We start from the raw sequence: 24,570 nt of genomic DNA, 5'->3' as shown, positions 1-24,570 counted from the left end.
ACATGTTACTCCTAAAAATGTTAAACAAGGAGGGAAGAAACCTGTCAGTTAGTTACATTTATACAGGGAAGGGATTTCTCTTAAAATAGGTCTTTATTTGTATTAGTTATCCTTCATACAAACTAAACTGCTCATTAAGTATATATATATATATATACAAGATAGAATCTATCACCATGACAACTGCCTGAAGCTGAAAGCATCCTGAAGTGCTAGAATGCTAGAATTGGCAGATCAGGTTTGAGATTTAAAGTCACATATATAAATATCTTTTGGATCCTTTCTGTGAGACAAAGGATCCAATATGATGGTAAGAATCTGTGATGCACATAGAATTGAATAATGGCCTGTTGAGGGAAAGTTATGGTTGAAAATCTCATTAGGGCAAAATTACGCTTGAAAAACAACCTCGCAGTTGACTGTCAAACGCTCAGATTTATACTTATGAGGTGGACAGTGATATATATTCACCAACATCGCTGTAAATACACCAATATTTTCTGATTTATTCATCAGGGCATTTTTAGAATAAAGGTTATTTGTAAAACTTAGGACAGCAGTGAATTGCTATTGATTAGATTCTAATTTAATTCTCCCAGTTGTGCTGCTTAGGGCTGTCTGATTTCCCCTGCAAGAGCCTGAAAAGATGCATGAGCTCATGCTCACAGTGTGCTCTGTGTGCAAATATATATGACCCCTGATGCTTCAATTACCTCTTGATATTCTCTGGCCAGATTCTTGCAGTGAATTATCCCTGAAATGATGTCAGCCTATGGGTTTTAGCCACTCCTGCGCATGTAGAAGTGCTCCCACGCCCCTCCCACAAGCCTGTCCTCTCAACATGGACATGCAGTTCCGTGGACGCCATAAACAAACCTCTCAGTTTGGGGATGAGCCAGGTGTTGCAGTTGCAGGGCCACATTCAAAATGTTCACCCTTCACTGCGACTAAGAGATGGAGGCGGTAGGGAGGAGAAGAGTGCATCTGAGTGAGAGAGAACCTTAATCCATCACCTCCAGCTGATTGTGTAGAAGAGTGTCCAAGTCTGGCACCGCTCCACTTATATCTAAGCCTCTGCGTGATGTGTGTATGTCTGTGGTGCATTCATTTGTTTCTCTTAAATGCTGTTCCTAGTGCATAGCAGGTTTGATGGTCGCCCAAATGTGTATTTGAATAGATTTGTTTTGTACATGTCCACTATTGAGCAGGATAAATCTGTGGGTCTGTCCCCTCGAGCACATTAGCATTTGCGATTATTTGATCTCAATCATTCCAAACGTAACTGACAGGATTAAAATCACAGAGGCAAATGTCAAAATCACACACATTGCTTGTAAAAGACAACAACACCACTTTTGGCTTGGAGCGATTTGAAAATGCCAGCCTGTGTGAGGCTGTAAGCAGCAAGGTCACAAGGAAAAAATAAAGCTTTTTGGTTATTCAGATTAGTGGTCTAACAGGGAAGAAGAGTACAGCCGATAACAACGAATATGAAACATGAGACATGAGGCAAAAGGAGCAAATGTGTATGCCGGTGACTGCCAATATCCAGAGCCCAGAGAATCTTTGAGTTAATTTAATACCCATGAGACTGCACCTCTGGGAGCCTAGAGTGTTAGCACTACCAGAAAATGCATTGTGATGTGACAAGACCACTCAAACCTAGGAAAACACAATCTTTTTGCTCCTTATCCGTAGCCGTCTGATGCATGCCGCAAACGTTCAGCTCGGTGCGTTCAGTTTAATTCTCAAGCCCATCCCAAGCCTCTGTAATGAATGCAGCAGCAATCTAACATGGAGTTTCTGTCTGCTTAATTGGCTAGGACGCTTCTGAGCCGACCACAGAGGGAGCTTCCAGAGATAAATTTCCAGAATAGCACAAAAAAGTGGAAAGGAATTTAAAAATTCAGCTCCAACAGGCAACAGTCCCTAGAGTAATTTCACATCTGCTCATCTCGCCTATACCACTCTGGATTTATCCGTGCAGCATAAGTGAGAGCAACATGAACATGTAAAAAGGTTGCGAATGCATTAATATTCATGACTGTAGCACATGGGGCCTGGGACATTTTCTTCCACTATGGACTCTTATAACAGGAGCTCCAGTACATAGGTTGTCGGTTTCAGAATGAACGCAGCTATCGAACCCTTTTTCCACCATCTTGCTATAGATTATTGTATCAAACTTAGTAATGCACTTGCACATGCTTCTGTACTGTAAATCTTTTTTGGGGGTTTGCCTCTAGTGCTGCCTCTACTGCTATTACTCAAGCCAGAAGAAGGAGCTGTCAGAAAGAATGTACAGAAAGTTTATGATGACTTCAAAAGGCCAGCAGTTCTGTTGCTAAATATATCCTCTAATTTGAGCCCAACCAAGACCACAAAAATGCCATAAACATATGTCATGTATTTCATTTGGCCTGCAGTCACTACTATGTTGCAGATTTAATTAGATGTTGACAATATGAGGCATGTGTGAAGCCTTTAGCCATCAACAACTCTTAATCCAACTAGTCCCAAAGCTTTTTCAGTGAGAAGAAAAATAGCATTAAGCATTCTTCATCATAAGGGGATAGCAATTTATCAATAATTCATTTTCAATTGATCAGGGTGGATTTTAATGATCCAAGCGAGTTCCTGAGGAAGAGTTCGTTTACGGCTTATCTGAGGATCCTGTATACGTTTGGGATATGTCACCATCTTGCTATGACATATAAAATATATTAGAACTCCATATATTGTGCAAGTCCGGTACTTCTCCAGTAACATTTGAAAGCAAAAAGAAAGGTCATCTCAAAGATGAATCTTTTACCAACAAGGCATGTGTACTGTAGAAATAAAAATGTGATATTTGATCGGATAACCAAACCGATCAATACCAGGTTCGCTAGCTTTGACGATGTACATCTTCTACTGATCTTCTCTTGATTATAAAGATTAAAGGATAAAAATGAGAAAAAAAATCTGTAAACCTTCCATTAACCCTCATTCTAACCTCATCCGGTTTTCGGCTTAGGCCGCAATCTAGCAAATATTCCTCAACAGTTTCATTTTATCTCCTTAATCTCACTTTGGGTAATAAATCTGGGGATATGACCTTGGCTAGAATCCCCAGTTTTATTCGTAAAATTATTCCAGAATCATCGGGCTGCCATTTTATGGAAGGTATGCCTGCAGTTAAAAGTAAAAAAACAAAAAAACAAAAAAAAAAAACAAAGTCAACATTCAGTCTGGAAAATGCTCCCAGATATGCCCATAGACATAATCTGTATAATAAGCTCTTGAAATGTAAATCAGGAGGGAAACACTGATCTTGAGCTCTAAGAATTGCATTAAAAAGTGAGAGCTTCTGCTTCTTCAAGGGGGCCACGGTGGCTTAGTGGTTAGCACGTTCGCCTCACACCTCCAGGGTTGGGGGTTCGATTCCCGCCTCCGCCTTATGTGTGTGGAGTTTGCATGTTCTCCCCGTGCCTCAGGGGTTTCCTCCGGGTACTCCGGTTTCCTCCCCTGGTCCAAAGACATGCATGCTAGGTTGACTGGCATCTCTGGAAAATTGTCCGGAGTGTGTGAATGTGTGTGTGAATGAGAGTGTGTGTGTGCCCTGTGATGGGTTGGCACTCCGTCCAGGGTGTATACTGCTTTGACGCCCGATGACGCCTGAGATAGGCACAGGCTCCCCGTGACCCGAGAAGTTCGGATAAGCGGTAGAAAACGAGTGAGTGAGTGAGAGCTTCTGCTTCTCGACTGCTTCTGCTGAGCCACATCCGCTTATATGTCATCTATATTCCTAGAAAGCCACTCGGATAGTTTGAATGTTTGCAGTGAATGACTCTGCATGTCTTCCTAACTGTCTAATACGCTTTGTGTGTTTATGTGAGAACAGGTGGTAATGATTTCACAGATAGGCTTAGTTTCATCAGCTTATATCCAAAAATCAATTCTATGAGCGTCTTTCTTGATCATTATCTTGGCAGCGGGCGCATTCACAGATTTATTTAATTGCCATTAATATTTTTCAGGATAGGGTTATAATAAAAATGATTAAGCCTTGTCTTTGCAGGAAATGGAGTTTTGGTTGAAAGGAATTGTTTTGTATTATGCAGAACAGCCAAATAATGTATAGAGTCATAAAAATAAGCATTTATACACCTTTGAAAGACTGCCATGCTTATAGACTTGCAGAACGGAATGAGCTCAATACAGATTTTATATTCTGCATATATATATTTTTTTTAAATAAATCCATTTGTGATTTGTGTGTTTGTGTTTTGTATTACTGTATGAAAAAGAATGCAAAAAATCTGAGTAGAAGAATCAAGTGTTCGGCTGTTAGGCTTTCTATGATGGACGTATGGTTTGAACGCTCTTGAGAAATGATGTTATGTGTTGTATGTACACTTATAATTGATGAGATTATGTTATTTGTTGACATTTAAAAAAAACTGCACCGCACAGGGATGTGCCTGGGATGTGACACAACATTAAGTCCTTTCTCCTCCTCTGGTCTGTGTGGCTGACTGCTAGGCTTGGCAGTCTGTGATTGAGCAGAGAAAAGCCCTCTTTTCTTGTTTGTATTGACAGCAGCTTGAATGCCTTGTTTTTACCTCTTATCTTAAAGGTTTTGAAGAGCACCTGCACCTGAATCTGTGCCACACTTACATGGTGGTGAGTCAGAGAAAGGCTAGGCTGCGGTCCTCTCTCTTATCTCTCACTCCCTCCATCTTTCGGCCCCACCCTCCAAACAGCTGGCGAAACACACTTCAGAAACAGCTTTACGCTGCCTTGGTACCACAGCACTCTCCGGCTATGCCAAATTACAAGTGGGAAGCGTGTCAGGCAAAAATATATCAAATGCATACTGATCTATAACAAGACTAACACTAGTGTTTAGTGTTCTGGTGGAAGACAGCTAATGTTAATACCCTTCAGAAAGGACAATAGTGATCTGTGTTAAATTATAAAGAGACAATTTTAACCGTCTCTTTGATTTTTAGCGTTAACATGCACTACTACTGTTTTTCTTCTAGTAAGGAGCATTGATTAACTTTTCGTTAAGCCCTTACAATGCCTCCTAAGTGCCGTGCCTCTGCGAAAGTTTCCTCTAGTGAGCCCAAGAGGAAGAGGAAGATGATGACCATCAGTGAAAAGGACAAACTTAGGGCCAATCATACTCCGCGGATTTTCAACTATCGCGAGGGGTTCCGGTCCCCATTAACCGCGATAAACGAGTAGATCACTGTAGTGAAATTTTCTGAATTGAGAGTGAATTAGTTGTTGAAAAATTGCTTGAAAATGACTTTACCAATTACTTGTTAGTCAAGTCAAGTCAAGATGTTATATGTTATATGTCTATAATTTTCAAGATGTTAATGTTATATGTCTATAATTGGCACAACTTTTACTTTTTATTCTTTTCGGAGTTAAAATCATCATGAGTATCAACATTATATAAAGAAAATTATATTCTATAAAAAAGTATATTTATAAAGTAAAGCCAAATCCTGGTTTGTTTTCAGTGGCTTGCTGATATGAATTCATATAGGTTTTTAGCTATTGAGTAAGCATGTTAGCTACACTCTGTAGGAGCGAGTATTTAGGATATAATCAAGTCAACAAAGCTTTCCTGCTGTACAACAGCAAAAGATTGGGCTAGATAGTCTAGTTCCCTCAGTTAATGTATGGCTTTCTTGTACAGGTTTCTGCAGTTTGGATGTTCACACTTTTTGGCTTATAGATCATTTTCATGCTGCTTCATCTGAAGCATTAAAAAAAATGAAGAAACTTGGGCCAGGGATCTGCTCATCTGTCTCTACATTCTCAGACATGACTAAATATTTGGCATCTGAAGCCTAGAGTTTTGGCAGACACGGCTTTATTTTGATTGGGTCTCAGAATTGTATTATTTAAAATGAAAAAAAAAAAGGTTTTTTTTAATTAACTTGCAAGTCTTCTGGGGTGTAATGCATTTTTATTATAATTTTTTTTTAGTCTGTAAGGATGGTCAAAAATAAATGTGGTGAAGTAGATCGTTTCATTGTTTTGTTTCACAAACTGAAGTAAAAGTAAATCATTAAATATTTTAATTGTTTTATACTCTTCTGGAGTGTAATGCATTTTTATTATCTTTTTCCTCTGGAAAGGACATTACTCTGTGCTGAAAAATAAACGGAGTGAAGTTGAATGTATTTTCTAAAAACATAAGTAAATATTTAATTATGTGAAAGAGCGAGAGAGCGAGAGAGAGAGAGAGAGAGAGAGAGAGAGAGAGAGAGAGAGAGAGAGAGAGAGAGAGAGAGAAGAGAAAAACATTACAGAGCATGTGAGGTATCCAGTTTTATTACATCCCAGGATAACAGTCATGTTTTTCCCCAACATGTTGGAAAGAAACAATTCACTGAGTGCACTGCGTTGTCTCCACGTTATTCCTGACAAGTTCAGGCATTTGCAACTATGTTCATGAACTGTTCACAAACAGAAGGTGCTCCCTACTGATAGGTGTTTGGTCCTAGAAGATAATTTCTACCAAATCCCTGTGCACAGTCTTGACAATGGCAGTGTCAGGAAAAAAATATTCTTTGAGTAGAATGTTTGTGCTTTACAAACTAAAGTACAAAGAGGCTTATCTGCTCACTCATGATTACCATTTTAATAGCTTTATTTTGAAGGTAAAACTTTGTCGCTTTACAAAGCACTTGAAAGGTGGAAGACTTTGAGTTTGGCGTAGTTTCAGTACACAAGTACACCTTCAGGACGAGATCTCTTTTATACATCGCTTTTTATCTATGTATGTTTTTCACGCAGCAAAAAAAACAAACTCCACATCGCTGTCTCGGAATGAGATTGTGAAGGAACAGTGAACATAAGAACATACTTTGCACCGCATAGCATTTTCACATGCATACAGCTGAAGCTGCGGTCATCAGTCAATGTCATTCTGAGCTAAATCACCTTCTTTTGAATCTTTCAGACAAACAGGGCTGCACTGGCAGATATGACTATGGACTGACTGTGAATGTAGGAGAGAGTCAGGCTTTTTTTTTTTGAGAAAGAGGGCAAGAGAGATTGAGAGAGAGGGGATGAGAAGAATTGAAGAAAGATTGGTCTGGAGACTGGACTCATCACAGCCTTTGAGTCCATCAATAACAGTGAGGAGATTTGTCAAGGCTGATTGGGACACAAAAATGTGTCCCTGGAGTGTTACTGGAGGAACACCTCTGTGTATACTGTGTGCTTCATTTGTGTCTGGGTTTTTAAATCCGTTGCAAAAATGAACATAAAAAAAAATTCCCGAATTGCAAATCTTTATTGCTAGGACTTGTCAGGAATAGAAGAAGAGGTGGATGCGAGAGCGGATTATTTATTATGTGATTCATAAACAACCAAAAACTGTGAACCGTAAACAGGAACTGTCTGTGGATACGAGACAAAAACCTCCAGCCTACAAGCTAAAACCTCCAGCCTACTGGCACACACTACAGCACATGAACACTACAACAACAAGCTTGACAAGTAGTTATCTATTCAAGCTGCTAATTTTGTTATTGGTAAATGTTATGAGGTCTGATGGCTTTAACACATTCTATCACAATATATTAAACATGACAGTTACATATGCCAAACTAACTGAATCTATTTTCTATCATGTATAATCCTAGCCATTCTTATTCCATTAAAGGAAAATGTTAAAGCCAATCGTTATTCATCTTTTTCATAATCATATGATCGTTAGTGGTGCATGTTTTATATGTAAACTTCTCTGATGTTGCCTCATTAATGGCCTTAAACTGAGTAGGGAACAAGAAATAGGCCACAGCTTTCTAAATCCATTAGATGCTATATGGTAATACTGTGGCAGTATCAGGTTAATAATTGTTGTTGTTTTTGTGGTTGTTGTTGTTGTTGTGTTCTTTCAGCTACTGCAGAGAAAACATGCTAGTATGATATATATGTAGTATTATAATATACAATATAAAGGTTTTTTTTTGTTAGATACCCCAAAGTACTTTAATTACAATAAGATACAAGGGTATCTAATTTCAAATATGTTTACAACTTGTGTGTGTTCATCTGCCTGCATGAGAGAACTGAGTGTGCAGTGATCAGCTGTGGTGTGAGCTTGTACAGCATAAATGTGCATAATGCAGTGAGGAGATAAAGCATCAAAGCTGCACCTTACACACACACGAACACACACACACACACACACACACACACACACACACACACACACACACACACACACACACACACACACACACACACACACACACTTGCCACTGTCGCCTACCAACCCCATGTCCATTTACTCACTATTAATTAAAGAGCTGAGCATTAATTAAAGGCTGAGTTTTGCTCTGCTCCTGTTAATCCCCCTCCTTTCCTGTGAACACATCCTACTCTTTCCCTTCTCTCTCTCTCTCTCTCTCTCTCTCTCTCTCTCTCTCTCTCTCTCTCTCTCTCTCTCTCTCTCTCTCTCTGTCATCTGTCCTCTGTCCTTCTCTCTCACTCTTGTTTTGCCTTCTGGTTTCCTCACTCCATTTGTCTCTCTACAGGGTAAAAGAACCAACAGGGGGCGCAATTAATAAAACCCCATATACACATTTACTTATAATAATAAATACCCCTCAACCCCTCATTTATAATCTTGATTACTCTGTTAAGCACTCATACTTGCATATCTCCATTATTCCTCTGCACAAGTTATTTGGAGACTGAGGAGCACTGACTGGTGAAGACCATATATATATATGAGCTGATCAATTGTTCACTGATCAATTATCATTTACAAGATCTATTTCTATGCCTTATTACAAGTTTAAATGGTTGTTCTTTACTTTAAATTCTCTGACGAACAGTAAAAATAAATCCTATATGTACATTTATTTAGTTATTTTACACAAAACTGCCCAAAACCAGTCAAATTTGATCATTTTATGCTGAGATGGCTTAGATGTATGTGATGGATGAATACTCCTATCTTTAAGTAATCTGAAATTTGATTTGAAATTAGTCCCCAAGGTCATAATTCCCATGTAGAACTATTTTTCTGGCTTTACAACATTTTTTTATTTCTTGCTGGAGGGAAACTTTTCAATTATGCTCCAGTCTGACAAAATTCCTGGATGGATTGGCAATTCTGAAATCTTTATATGAGACACTGTTCCTCTGTTTCTACCTGAGATTTTAAATTATTTTAAATTATTATTATTATTATTATTATTATTATTATTATTATTATTATTATTATTATTATTATTATTATTATTATTATAATAATACTAACAACAACAACAACAACAACAATAATAATAATAATAATGATAATAATAATAATAACTATTATTATTATTATTATCATTATTATTATTATTATTATTATTATTTAAATTATTGTAATTGTTATTATTATTATTATGATTTTTTTTTTCAATTTTCTAATTTATTAGCTCTCTTTAAAATGTAGGTTTAATTTTAGTGGAAATAAAAAAGTGTCCAAATTGTAGGATTTATTAAACATAAAATCCCGTGGTTACACTTCTGCTTACTGGAAGTGTTACTGGATATTCTGTAAATGTACTCTTCAGCCTGTTTGAAAGCAAATGAAATCCAACTGCATCATCCTTGCTAATTTAAAGTCATACCCATTTCTCCCGAGGTTCTCAGATTTCACCAAAGTAATGATTATGTATGAAGTGTAAATGAGAGTAATAGGCAAGTATAGTCTAAAATATATTTAGATATGCTGCCCATACACATAAATATGGAAATACATTTACTTGGACAAAAGTGAAATATACTTGATCCATGGACATGCATGAATGGAATAATAAACAGGGGAGTTTTTGTGTGCTGTTTTGTTTATGTGGATGTTCAATTAAGAATGGAAGTCCTTTTTTTTCTTGGTGATGAAAGGAAACCATAAAATTCAATATAATGTCTCCAGGATAAATAAAACAGTCTGGCTGATAGAGATCTTCATCTTGCCATTGACATGAGTCAGCATTAGATGGCCAGTGCACAGAAAGTTACACGTATCATGACTCACCTGCTAGTGGCTAGTCGTGCACTGTCACTTAGCTAATTAATAAGGCATTTATTCCAGTGTTTCATTCAGAGCCACCACCATTCATGTTGTTCTAAACCAGACACACTAAAAGACATACAAGCACACAGACATTTGCCTGTCAGCCATGTTCTGGAAATTTTGAGACATGAAATCAGTTGGGTTTTTAGCTTTCCTGCATTTTTATTTTTTGCATTGACATTAGTGTGCATTATTTGTTCAAAGCCAGGTTATAATTGTAAAAATAACAATGTGCCCAGCAAATGTGAGTGGATATTAATGCAGATTTGAAGCTCTGTGTTGTACGTAAACAGATGTGACTCAGTATATCCGTATATCTGGCAGCAATGCAGTTAATGGTATTTATATAAAGTAGTCCAATTGCTTTGGGGCTGAATGAGAAGGAATATGAACAGAGGAGGTGTGAAGGGGATAAGAAATTAGAAAGGGCTCTCACAGTGCTTCTGAAGTACTTGGCTGGAGGAAAGCTGGTAATCACTATAGTTTTACAGACTGCGAGTGTTATGCTGCTCTAGCTTGGATGTGTTTATCTCACATAGATCTCCCAGCAAGAGTCCAATAAACTGTGCCTCCAATTCAGCCACATAGATCCTTTGGGTGGTGACATTAGCACCAAGACAGTGTTATCTTTGCAAATGCAGGCGCCACAGAGCTCTGGCCAAGCCTGCCTTGTTGTCGTTCTTTTTTTTTTTTACACTAGCTTATTCTTATCCCTTCTCCCTTCATACATTTTCAAACTCTGCTTAGCCTTTCATACATCCGCATTTCACTCTCAGAGTAAAATCTTTGTGATAAAAATGACCTAACCTGGACACACACACACACACACACACACACACACACACACACACAAATTTTTTTGTCCTACCATTCATTGACATAATTATGTACTTAAATCTCTCCCTAACCCTAGAGAACTGATGATCTATCCGGAAGCTGTCGGATATTCCTATTCTTATAGGGCTGTCTTTTTTTTTTTACTTAATTGAAGAAAAAAATAACTTTAAATGGGCTATATGCAGGAGAAATGTATTTATCTCTTGAAGAAAATTGTTAGAATGTATTATCTAGGTCTGGGATATTTAAAGATTTTTTAATTCTCTTTTATCTTCTTTGATCTCATCACTTCTCTTCCCTCCTCTCTTCTTCCCTCTTTCCTTGTAGATGTAAAGAAGGCTACCGTGGACTTCGCTGTGACCAGTTTGTTCCTAAGACAGACCCCATCCTCTCCAACCCAAGTATGTCCATCATGCCTATTCACTGGTTTTCTGGAATTTGTGAAGGAACTATTTGTTTATCCCTCATACAAGATAACTGTGGTTGAAACTGGCAACTCATTATGAAGCCAGAATTTAGCCAGCTCTACAAGTGTATACATCAATGATGAAACAAAACCTCAATATGAACCCCAATAAAGTCAGCGGAACACATAATCCTGTTTAATTTGCTTTCTTACTTTCTTTTGTCTAATTTTAGATTTTTTTCATTCATCTTGAAAGGTTTTTGTTCTGTAAAAGTTAGGGAGTGCTTTTTTCCAAAAAAAAAAAAATCAAATATGCTAAAAAGAAGCTAATTATTCTCCAGCTTAAGTACTGAAATTAGCAGAACATTACAATGCTGCAGTCTTAAGAGAAAATAGTTTTTAATCAGCGTGCATTTGCATCCTGTCTTCACGGTAAGACAGCTAGGAGCTTAGCATTTGAATGGGAAACTATTGGTGTTTTAAACAAACTAGCTTAAAATGCATTTTCTATGATAGAACAAGCAGATTTGGGGTTGAATGTGAGTCTTCGAAGGTTCATGGTTCATTGGCAGCTTAACATTTTGCAGGCAGGCCTTGTTTTTCCTTTATGTGAACAGAATACAGAGAAAGGCAATAATTGTCTTGCTAATTTGAGGTCAATACTAAAATCATTAGTTTCTTTGGAGTTAGATTGGACTCCTGATTGGTATGGGCATTTGCAAACAGATTAAGACGGACACTGACAGACGATTTCAGAAGTTCATAGAGCGATAACTGACTCATTTGTCTTACCAGTGTTTGCTTTGTCGATGTAATTTAGAGTTTTAGACTTTAATGTGGTTTTTACTATACGGATTGTTTCAACACAGCCTAACCCCTACGTAATCTAAGGCTAACAGCGGCAGGAAAAATCCATCTCTCATCCCATCTCTCAGATGAATCTAAAAAGTAAGAATCTTTGAGAAGTACCAAAAATCCCAAGGGGAAGCTCACCCCCTCTGATTTACACTCAGAATCATGGCATATTTTTACATCAAATAGTCTATGTAGTCAGTTCTAGCTACCTTACATTATCCAAGCCATTTATTTTGTTGTGTGACCAAAGATGGCAAAGTATAAATCCTTGGCAAAATAGCAGCTTAAAAATCTTGCTGATTTTGTGGTTTCACAGAGCTATTGTTGTCTTGTGAAAGCACAGTGGGAAATAGAGAGGAAAAAGCAAAGGAGCCCATGCAAGGAGAGATATCCAGCATGTATCTTAGAAGTAGCTCTTTCTGAGCGGCCTATGAATGCTTTTGCTTTTAGGGAGTGATCTTTTACAGTAAGTGAGAGAGAAACCTAAACTTCCACTTACAGCTGTTTGAAGTCACCGAACCTGCTGTGTGGCTGGTAATGGAATTTGGTCTGCCATATCTGTATTTTTCACATAGAACATTCATTGGTGGCTGTATATAATACTACAAAAAGGTGGATCTCTCTCTGCCGGGAGCCCCATCGTCTTTATCATAGATGCACCTACATTATCTCCCTGCTACTGCACCTGCATGGTTATGGGGGAAATGGCACAGCAAATTGTCAACAAGGCTATTTATGGTTACTTCAGCATCCAGTCATGTGTGTTTTTTCTTACCCATCCACCCCCCCCACCCCCCCCACACACACACACAACATATTTTTTGAACTGCTGCTCATGCATTACTAGCCAGAAATAAGTGCCAACTTCCCTGTTCTATATGAATGGCCTCAAAACAGCTGTAGTAGGTCAGAGTCTCTCTGATTGACAGCTTCCATGGCCACCCAGAGAGCCAGAGTGGACCACTTGTTCTCTTAGACTCCCGGGTCATGGATGGTTCTGACATTAATACTTATGATCCCCCAAAGATAGGATGCTTAGACTGTTTTCTTTCACACAGTTTTGACAGAGATGAGCCAGTAAATCCAGATAATGCGTTTAATTTAGAATACTGCCATGAAAACAAATACAGTGTCACAGAGCAACCTTCATAACGAGAAATCCCAAGACCAATACATCATGTCACATTACACGGTTTGCATTTTTCATAGCTCATTATGTATCCAATGTTTCTTTATTCCACTCTGTTGAGGTCTTCTGTTTTCTTTTCACTCAGCTGCTACGCCCATTGTTTGTTTGTGGGTCAGTGCACCTTTATTCACTTAACCCACCAAATGAGCCACAAATCACCCCCTGGAGACTTTATCTGCCACCAAGCATTGATGTTATAATTTTTTGTCTTTCTATCCTTCTCAAACAATCTATCCTTTGCACACTAGACTATAGAAAATCATCATCAGCCATCATTCTTTATCTTCAGATTGACCATCACAGAGGGCCAGCAGGCTTTTTCAGCACTCAGTCTAACTGATATGAGCTCGCTCTCTCTCTCTCTCTCTGCCCAGCTTTCAGCTTTAGAACAATGCTCAGAACAATGACTAAAACTCTGCGAGTCAGACTCTAGTGAAAGCTCACTGTTTATGTGTGCAGAATGTCAGGTCAAATGTCCCTACCATGTCGTCTGTCAATTTATTTGTTCTGGGAGGTTAAAAGCTGGAAAGAAGAGCTTAGTGGAAAACTTATGAGATCACTCCTGTGTTCATAACCTTCAGCTGTTGTTCAGCTGCAAAATATACTGTATGGAGGAACTTCCTTTTGGAGGAGCTGCAGTCTTGTTGGGGTCTAACTGTGTATTCGGTTACTCAGAATTCATGACTGCCCATGGCAAAGCCTCTATTTTGGTATCACTATCTAAGTGGCACTTAGGCATGCTTTCAAGTCTTACTAACTAAAAAAAAAGTGAATCTTGCGAATTTAAAACAATTATGTTTTTGTTTGCATACAATACATGGCAACATGATTTATTGACGTCAGTTCATTGTCTACATTGGCATTACTGGGGCTCCTATCTCCTGATGGCAGTCTCTCCCAAGGGTACTCTGTAGTTGGGATGGGGCAGTATGCATTATATGCCAGTCCAGAAGAACCAATACACAAGTTTAATGATGTCGTGGGTACAGCTGGTGACAGCACCGCAATTACACATGAATATATGTGGCTGTTTGGGTGGGCAATCAGAAGCAGCAGCTGCTTGAACATTCAAGCTGCACTGGCAGCATCAATATGACATCCTGGGCTGCCACCCATGCCTTTTGTCTTTCAGAGCTTTAAAAGGCATCTGTTTTCTCCACATCACATATTAAATAGCATGACTCTTGAGCAACAAAATGTACTAAAATAGCAATGCCAGGACATCTACCTTTGTAGAGATGAGGCTTCAAATTCCAAATTCATTCGGTCCCATAATACAGCACAGTATAATGAAATAATTACAAGCTGTCGATAAACAGTGGGCTTTCTCTGTAACTGATCAAATATGTAGCAGTGGAGCAGGAGGGAGGATAAGCCATGAGTTTATCAGCTGCTGTTTTACTCCTCTTCCGCAGCCATTGTCTACAGTGTCTAATTCATATTCCTCAAAATGGGCAGAAATCCTGTGAATATCCCTAGTTGTTCAATGTAATTTCATTTAAGCTTTTTTTTTCCCAAAGCTACTTTAGAAACAATAGTCTCTATTCAGTCGTGTAATCCATCTGACCAGTTCTAAGCCCTGATGCTTTTACCAATCTTACTTAATGAATGTTCAAGCAATCCGTTATCTACTGTCATCACTAAGCAACACATAATGTCTATTTAATGTCTATTACATTAATGTGCCTCAGCAAGAATTATATTTATCATTTTAATACTAAATGTGTTTCACTACTGCATGAAAATATTCATAATCTCTTGGCATTGATAATTCCTACAATTTATCAACTAACAAATGTTTCCCGTCTGTGTGTATTATTTCCTCTTTTTATGTCTAGTATATCCATGAAAAATAATCTTTCAACAACCTTGGGAAGCCATGGTCTATTTAAAAACCTTAGCCCACCTCTTTCAGAAAAGCAATTATGTGTGAGGGTTCGCCTTTAATTTAAATGAGATTATGTTACAGTGGCATGAAAAAGGGGTGCTGTTCAGATAAAAAAGAACACGAGTGCTCAGTTCTTTATCAGACCCTGAGGTTCTGGGGTTGAGCGAGACTGAGAATGAGCCCTAGCTGCATTTAGAAAACTAGTCGTCTGTTAACCTGCGCCACTGGAGCAGGCATCCTTAAAGACGAGACTGCAGGATAAAAAGGAGGAATGAATAACAACTTGTGACCAACAGAGACAATTATGAGCATCCCTTGGGTGTGTGAGACAAACAAAGCCATTGGCAGAGCCTATTTCCACAGGCAATCTGTGCAGGAATGTAATTCTAATCGAGAGGCAGTAGTAAAGGCTGAGTTGGACTTTTAATGCAAGCTATTTAACGGTGTGTGTACTTTCTGCCTCCCTCCCCCTGGGCTGACTGGAACAAACCTGTTTTTGTTGTTCAATCATTGTGCTACAGAAATATGTTGCTTTGGCTGATAACACTGAATAGTTTTGTTATGCTGCAAGTGCTCTGAAATGTCTCTGTCAGAAAGGAAGAGAATCTAGAAGTATGTGTCTATTATTCTAAATACATTTGATTTTTTTTTTTTTCCCACACTCACTTATTTCTCTTTTACTCCCTCCAGCAGCAGATGAGCTTGGCATCGAGTTCATGGGTAAGGAAAACGTTTTCTGTAATTACTATTCATCTCACAAAACACATGCACTGTTTCTTCTTCGTAGCAATTTATCATTTTAGTTATCACTTGTTTCACAAGGTTTTCCCATTCTCACACAGCAGTGTTGCAAATCAAAGGGTGCCGAGGGTGTGCACCTGTGTTGTTTTACCTCCTGACTTTGTCAAGCACCACTCAGCCGTATCGTGTGATTACTATGTGGATGGCTGGCACTCTTCTGAGCAGCAGGGGAGTGCGCGAGCCTACAGTCCTTTCCCCCCCTAGTGAGATTGTTGACAGTAGCATTGTTGAGGATTGCCAGCTACAGACCACAGAAAACTCAGACTTCATTTGCACAGAATTAATGTGCATCAAAGTGCATGCCTATACATTAATACTTCTGACTGCTGCCCCGGTGTTACCATGGAAACACAAGTAGTGGATGTGCTAGGTAATGGGAGGTCAGAGTACCTGCTGTACCTGCAGCTTCTATTTAAGTGTTGCAAGATATGCAGGTGTGTGTACATGATAACTTTGTGTCTCTGTGTAAATATATATTAGGGTGTGTGTGTGTATGTGTGTTTTTAGTGTCCCAGTTAGTACCCGTTAAGCCCAAAGGTATATCACTTGCTGAGGTTGCACATTGTATAATGTGACTCTTGAGAAAAGAAACACCACACAGCCGATAGGATAAGTGGCTGCCTTAACTGACAAACTGGAGTAGCCACAGATTTTAAGCAGTGTCAACAAACAGGAACCATAAACTGCACTAAAGAGGATTTTTTTATAGAAACTGTTTTCCCCACTTTTCTATCTGTCACTGGCTATCTTCTTCCCCTGCGATAAAAGTCATTTCCATTTTTCTACGCCCGCACTCCCATACGCCCACTGCCCTCTGTCATTTGCTTGACAGCTGAATATATTCCATGAGTGAATCTAGTGAAGTTTTCTATTAGCCTAGGTTCACATGTCTGCTTTAGTACCTCTACTTCAAACATCCTGAAAGTGAGACAGAGGGAGACGAGGGGAGGAAAAAGGAGAGAAATGGATATGTATTACTCTCCAGTGATTTTAATCTGGATCTTAAATGAGTCTGGTCACAGCCATTTTATAATATATGTTTCTGTCTGTGTAAGAAAGAAATACGTAGACAGAAAGACAAGATTAGATCTCCTGCATCACAGCTGACTACACAGTTAATTCTCTCATCCAGCGCCACTTTCTCCTTTCATAATCACAGGCAGGTATGATGAATATTTACTGTATGAACTGCCAGTGATAGAAAGATTAATTATTATTAAGTTGTGATTTAGAATAGTTCCCATTAACTAATATTAAACTTCCTACCTCGAACACATTATTTGGATATTCCATTATAGACCCCTATGAACTGTCAACACATTATCTATAGATTGTCAACAAATTGTCAAGTGACCATCCCCAACAAAAAATACTAAACGATAATTACAATTTTATGGTTGGTGATTTTAGTGCATAACCTATTCATGCTCTATAAGCCTGAGTTTATTGATTGAGTGATTGTGTTGTGTGTTGCACCGGCACCTCACGTTGTCTCTATTGACTAGAGTCACAGACTGTGATTAGATGTCTTTTCAACCGAAATACTTTTCTGGGACAGCACCAGGACTGTGTTTCACCTGAGGATGACCCTGCTAAAAATCTTGAACTCTCTACAACAATATTTCTCAAAATTCCCAAATTGTACATTTCAGCTATCGTATAAGAGCATTGCAAAAAAATTTTATCTCTAGCATTTACAGTGTTAACTGCACAAACCCATCCACTTCAACTAAATTGATAATTGTGACAGCTATAAAGATGGTAAAAAAATCATTTATTGATCAAATGACCAGTTTTAACTTCCCTAGGCTTCCTTCATGATAGTGGAAATCAGCATCAAGCTTTATTCTCTTAGATGTCAGCTGTTTTATCTATCATGGAACGCGTCCATCTTTCATAAGCAGCCCCCAGTTTTACAAATTTTATTTCATTTGGCATCAGAGTACTTTTATAGCAGCAGATTGTGCTTTTTGCCCACAAAAATAGTTTCTGCCAATGGGGGCTGTTTAACACTGAATTCTGCTACGTTTGCACTATTTAACAGTAAAAATGAGGGCATGTCTACAACATAACTGACAGGAGGGATGTAAATACAATGAGGGAATCCACCACAGAGCTGTTGTGTTTCTCTATTCATCTATTTGTTTTCAGAAATTATGAGTCACTGTGTTCCCCAGATACATGTAATTGTGAGAACAATATATCTACTGACCAGTGCATTTTTACCCTGAGATCATCAGAGAAATGGGATTATCTACACACATTCATTAGACTACTGTTTTTTTTTTAATCTAAGTGTCAGTGATGGCTTCCTCTAAAAATGTGTATGCGAGAACAACAAAGAGAGAGTGACAGAGACAGCAAAGCAGATAATGAAAGAAGACAAACACTGGCTCATCACTATAGATGGCTTTTTCTATACAAATCATTAGCACAATTTAATTTAAAAAGTATCTCTGGATAAACATGCAAAAGTTATATAAGCCAGATGAGGACATTTATTTTATATATCGCCATTATGTCTAATAATTGATATTGTCTTTCTACCATGAAGTACTTGTCCAAACTGCTCAATATTATACTTTCACACACCTGTAATTAATAAATACAGACAAGCAGAGAGTCAATACAGACCAGCAGAGAGATGAGATAGGACAAATTTACACAGCGAATTAACTTTGGACCATTATTGTGTCTGTCTTATCAGAGAGTGGAGAGACCTACCAGAGACAGATCTTGTCAATCTTCAGCATCGCCATGGGGATCAGCTTGCTGGGTTTGGCCTGCATGGCTCTTTACTGCAGGAACAAGTGAGTCATTAACATAAATTACAGAAACCAGAAGTACAAAATTATAAAGAAAACTAAAATCCTTGCTAGTAATACTTCATAGAGTTGCATGACACCTGCGCAAACCATAGGATTCATTCTAAATAAACATTTATAAAATACTCATCAGCGGTAAAAAGGTCTAGTTTCATGCAAGTTGACTGGGCTTATGCTATATGTCAGAACATTATAAAGAGAGAATGCGGCTCGGTTTACTCACGATAATCAGTATGATGATTTCTGACTACTAATTTGTAGTCAGTGTTATGATATTGTCATAACTATTAATAATTCAATTTAAAAAAATTGTATAGCACTTTTAACAGTGGACATTTTCGCAACGCGGGAAAATAAAAAAAATTAAATTATTAAATATGTATTATTAAATTTTATATTTAAACTTATATTTATCCCTAACTGGCAAGAAGAGGCAAGGTTGGCAAGTATAAACTCCCTGAGATGACATAAGAAAGAAACCATGAGAGTTACAGCCTCAAAAGTGAACCCATCCTCAATAAAAAAGTAAAAGCAAAAGTAAGAAACACACCTTCATGTCAGACCAGAGAACACAGTATACATCATACACTATAAATATTTTTAAAGCTTAGGTATGGAACAGTGTTACAACATAAGTTCATGTCAATATTATTATAAGTGCTGAGTGCAGGGAAACACTAAAGAGTATCTTTAAGGAGTGCTTTGCTTTGTTCGATTGTCTAGTTAAGCTCACCTGGAAAGCTATGGCACATCACCATTGTTTGTCCAACACAGAACAAGTACACTGAGTCTACATAGTAAGCTGTTATTACGTTGTAATTATATGAACAATAATGTCACTCGATTAATGTGTTATGTCAATTTGACATGGAGATGAAGGCAGCGGGCTGCATGCCAGCAAATTCCTTTTGGAAAAACCCATCCAAACATTCTTGTAGGTTTCTTCCAGTCGCAAAACTGCTATTCAGTGTAAAAATGGTACCAAAATATCATCTATGTGTAATTCCTGAAAATATGTAGATGTGAAAATGCTCCCAGGTGGTCCAGCGACAGGATCCTGTGCTTTCCAACCCCAGCCACTGAAGAGTTAAAGCTCAGTGCCGGTCCTGAGCCCGAGTAAAAATGTGATGGTTGCATCAGGAAGGGAATGCAGCGTAAAACCTGTGCCAAATCTAATAAGCAGATTACATGATCCACTGTGGCGACCCCGAACAGGGAGCAGCCGAAAGAAGAAAAAAATGTAGATGTGAAAATATAATTGATGATATACTCACATTGTCATGAGAGTTTGATTATTACTATCTAATTAAGCAGAAACACACAGACGTCCATGACTGTGACTGTGTTATTTGAGCTAACATGACATTTGGTTACAGAAAGTTACAATAATGAAATAGTTAATTTTGTCTTCATAGCTAAAAAAAAAAGTCAACAAAAGAAACGTTAACATGGATTTATTAGAAACCGTATGATTATAACTGTTTAATATGTTGCAGGAGGCTAAGGGGAAAGCCTAGAGCCCACCAGACTGAGATCCGCACTCTGAGGGACTGCAGTCTCATTGCTTCGCGTCTCATGTCCAAATCTAGCCCCAGGATTGATTATGACCTCCAGCATCAAAAGGTGAAATATCTGGGACACTTCACTTCACTAGGAGCATTTGTCTTATTTGTGTTGAAAGACATGTAATGAGCAATGTGTCACCTTCATTTTCATGAATATCAGCTTATTTTATGTAGATGATGGGAAACCAAGCCACCCATGTGTGACTTTGAGAGAATTCAAAATGCATTCTCTGTATATAACAGTCATGTGTAATGAATACAATTGGCCAGCAGGCAGCTCAGGGAATGATGCCCTCCATGGCACTCACCATAACCAGTGATCCCTCACACTGACAGAAATAGCAGAGCATATAGCTCTGAGTAAACATCACATCCATTTGATCAGCGGTCTACCTTGCTGCTGTAAAAAAAAAAAAAAAAAAAAAAAAACCTGCTCTACAGAGGAGCTGTATAGAAATAGACAGAAAATCTGACATTTCTTTTTCCATGGATATAAGCAATGATTTTTATTTGACCAAAGGATACTGACAGTTCAAGTACAGAATTGAATTAAGCATTCTTTATTTCCTCAGCTTGTACTTGTACTTGTTTTAAGCAGAAATTATAATAATGTTCATAATCTTATGACACTCTCATAAGGCTTTTATGACAGCTGATTCATTTCACATTGTTCCTTGTCTGGGGCAAGTCGTGGCCTAATGGTTAGAGAGTCTGACTCGTAATCCTAAGGTTGTGGGTTCGAGTCTCGGGCTGGCCACGACTGAGGTGCCCTTGAGTAAGGTGTTCACGGTGTGTGTGTTCACTTCTGTGTGTGTGCACTTTGGATGGGTCAAATGCAGAGAACGAATTCTGAGTATGGGTCACCATACTTAGCCGTATGTCATGTCACTTCACTATAATGTAAACCCAAAGATTGATTAAAAGAAATGGTAGATGCTGTCAGCATGGTGTGTGAATTCTGCCTGTGTCAGTTTGTCCACCTCAGTTATATTACTCCAGGTTATATTTCGTCTTAAGTATGTGCATATGTGCATACGACTTTTTTTTTTTTTTTAATGTTTGTTTAGTTATTATTTTTGTTTGACAAGGTGTTGTGATGTGAACTTCCCTGGGGCAGATTTTTTTTTTCCTGTAACAGCATATCCCAAAATTTACCAGTGATTACAATTTTCCAATTTATTAATAAATGACCAGTCATACTTTTAATGGTTTGGGTATATTTACTGATGTGGAAAATTCACAAAACAGGTTCCTTGTAATCATTTATGCTGTATAAGCTATAAACTATTTTTCCTTCAGCAGCCTTTTTTTTTCTCTCTCTTGACCAAAAAAAAAAAAATCGTTATCAGGCTCTAAAGAAAACGGAGAAGCAAAAAAAAAAGCCCCTATAAATAGCTAAATATAAATAACATTTTTTTTTGTTTGTTTGTTTTTTGTTGTTGTTTTTTTTTTTCAAATTGGTTCATTTAGCCTTAGATTGTGTGGAACTGATATAACAGAATTACAGAGATCAGTATTGTTAGAGCTACACTGTTCTGCAAATTGAGCAGTCATAACATTCTAATATCATTCAGAAATTTGTAAATTACAATCTATACGTTCAGTCAAGCCTCACTTTTTCTTTCAATGGTAAAAATAGTCTTGAACATGTTATGGCTGGTGATGTTATCATAGCCATGTGTGAGCTGTCATGCAGAATTGCATCCGTAAGTAAAGCGTATCACCAGTAATAAATGTCTACCAGTAGGTCATGAAAATGTATAATATCCTCAAATCCACTAATATAAACTTGAATTGAAAAGATTGCACCCAACGGTCTGCATTTCTGGCCCTGGGTTAACTTTCAATTGGGCGTGAATCTACATTTTCCAAACTCTCTGAAAGTTCCTGCAATTACACCGGTGAGACCGGCAGCTCTGTTCCCGGTAGAGCATTCTCACCCGGCTGAGGATTTGAGAGGGTGGCCAAAAATGATCCAATTTTCCTGCTAGAGAGAATAAAAATGCTAACAGGTCCCTGAGGAGGGACAAGTGTTAGGATGACACACTTTATCAGCTGCAAGGCTTCACATTATTTTCAAGTGAAACCAGTAGCTTTAATGATATTTCACCGGACAAGGGAGGCAAGCGTGTGTCACTTACTAGAATAAGAGCATTATCTGGTAACTCAGATGACTTTAGGGGGCATCTGAGGCTGCATTTTGAATAGTCTCCATGTTCTGGCCTGTTACAAGATAATGGATTTAATTTTGGGGGAGCAAAAAAGAGAATGAAAGAAATTCTTTAGGAATCCATTAATGTAATCTTGTCCGGGATTAGTTCCCGAGTCATGCAGAAGGACTTAGAAAGTCGACAGGGAGTGTAATCAGAGAGTGTCTCTCTTAATCTGCTGTTTAAATGTAACATCTAATTAAAGTGGCTCTCCTCTCGCTGAGGGGACATATATCACTGAATGTACTACATTCTGTCTCACCGCTCAGTCTATAATTCACTGTTCCATCTCTGGCACTGAAGAGTCAAGAGCATGTGTGTTTGTTGGGGCGAGAGGGGGGGGGTGTAAGTCGGGTTTATGAGTGAACGAAATTGAAAGATAGATCTATTGAAAGACAGGAGAATGTGGAAGAGCAGTGCTACAAAGCAGAACAGTGTCACAGCAGTAGCGTTTAACCTTTAGAAACATATCACCTGTCATCTCCTTTCCACAGTGCTGCAAAGCCCATGGGTCATCCCTGACACCAGGCAACAATACAAGATCCAACGATCCCAAAGTCTCGTCACCCAAGCAGAGCAGCAGTCTGGCTACAGCAAAAAGTTGCAGGTATTTCCCTGTTTTTTCTTCTCCTTTGCTTGCTTTCTTCCTCTTCCAATGCATATACGTGAGAATAGAGGAGAATTAATCGGCTCCATATGCTCAGACAAGTGTAAAGATAAATAACGTTAAAAGTTGTTGAGTAAGTGTTGTATATTGCACAAAAATGACATCCAAAAAAAAAAAATGATTCAGAACTAACTTATGATTTACACTTGGCAGTAGGCACATGAATTGAATGCATAATTGGCATTCTTCAGCTCGACAGATTGCAAATCATGTATAATTAACTATCCTATGCTCTTCTTGCTTCTTAACAATTAAGCTATGTGATTTTTCACAGTCATACGCATGCACACACAGGCACAATTTTTAAAACGTGTCTCACGTTTTGTAATGAAAAAATTTCAATTGTATTGGACCGGATTGCCTGAGTGTCTTATAATGGCACCTTTGACATTATTTTCGATAAGTTCTCATTTTAGTTTTATGTCTATCTTTGTTGTAGTCCTGCTGCAAAACAGACAATATCGAATCATCAACCTGCGTCACGATGGACACCACCCATCTCTAGAGCAGGACACTATCTAACTGGAGTATCAAAGGATTATATTCATAGCTACAAACATCTTCGAGAGGTGGAGTCTACAGATGCTGCATTAGAGTCTCTGAGAAGGTATTTTAATTTCAGTTTCAATTGTATTTCTATAACGCTTTTAAAAATGGACATAGTCTTAAAGCAGCTTTACAAAATTTTAAAATGAAATTGATATTTTATATATTTATATAGTAGAGATTACTATTCTTTGATTCCTTTTTTTTTGACACGTAAAGAATTTCTTTAAAGTATCACAAATAGGTACAAGGATAAGACATGTCTCTGTGAATAAGACTAAAAGCTAATAGTTAAGATTGCGAATAAAAAGATTTGCAATATGCCTCAATAACATTAAACCCTACGAGTATGAAGTGCTTACGCTAGAGATGTTCGACTGCTGTCAACATGATCCAACTTCACAGCGAGTCGTAAACTCATCTCACAACGATCGCTTTTATTTTGCCCTATTTCCATAATTTGCATTCGTAAACCGTGTACTTTGGAGTTTTGCCTTCAAGGGTTTTGAAGAGATCTTCCACATGTCTCGGCACTAAGACACGTGCACACACGAGCGAAACTCGGGTCTGTGTCTCAGCAGGATGATAGTATAGTATAAATAATAGTATTGTTCAGAACTAAGAACCGATAAACTAATACAATATCTTAGTGAACTGGGCGTAGAGACAGGAACAAGTAGCGAATCTTACACTGACC

The 24,570-nt window shown here is 38.1% G+C and overlaps 1 protein-coding gene across 2 annotated transcripts in view; it reads left to right on the top strand.

The window, feature by feature from the left end:
- The window catches only part of nrg3b (neuregulin 3b), a 127,173-nt gene that overhangs the window by 99,448 nt on the left and 3,155 nt on the right, over positions 1 to 24,570 (top strand). Inside the window, exons 3-8 of one of the 2 annotated variants that reach the window (XM_047816988.1) lie at positions 11,249 to 11,322; positions 15,953 to 15,979; positions 18,768 to 18,870; positions 20,382 to 20,508; positions 23,155 to 23,267; positions 23,767 to 23,934. In XM_047816988.1, the coding sequence (XP_047672944.1) occupies positions 11,249 to 11,322; positions 15,953 to 15,979; positions 18,768 to 18,870; positions 20,382 to 20,508; positions 23,155 to 23,267; positions 23,767 to 23,934 (612 nt within the window). Of the gene's footprint in view, positions 1 to 11,248; positions 11,323 to 15,949; positions 15,980 to 18,767; positions 18,871 to 20,381; positions 20,509 to 23,154; positions 23,268 to 23,766; positions 23,935 to 24,570 lie in introns of both variants that reach the window. The other variant, XM_027140378.2, reaches the window with a different exon arrangement.

This window comes from Tachysurus fulvidraco, chromosome 8 (genome assembly GCF_022655615.1).
Source record: "Tachysurus fulvidraco isolate hzauxx_2018 chromosome 8, HZAU_PFXX_2.0, whole genome shotgun sequence".
Lineage (NCBI taxonomy): Eukaryota > Metazoa > Chordata > Actinopteri > Siluriformes > Bagridae > Tachysurus > Tachysurus fulvidraco.
This window is presented reverse-complemented; position numbering and strand designations above follow the sequence as displayed.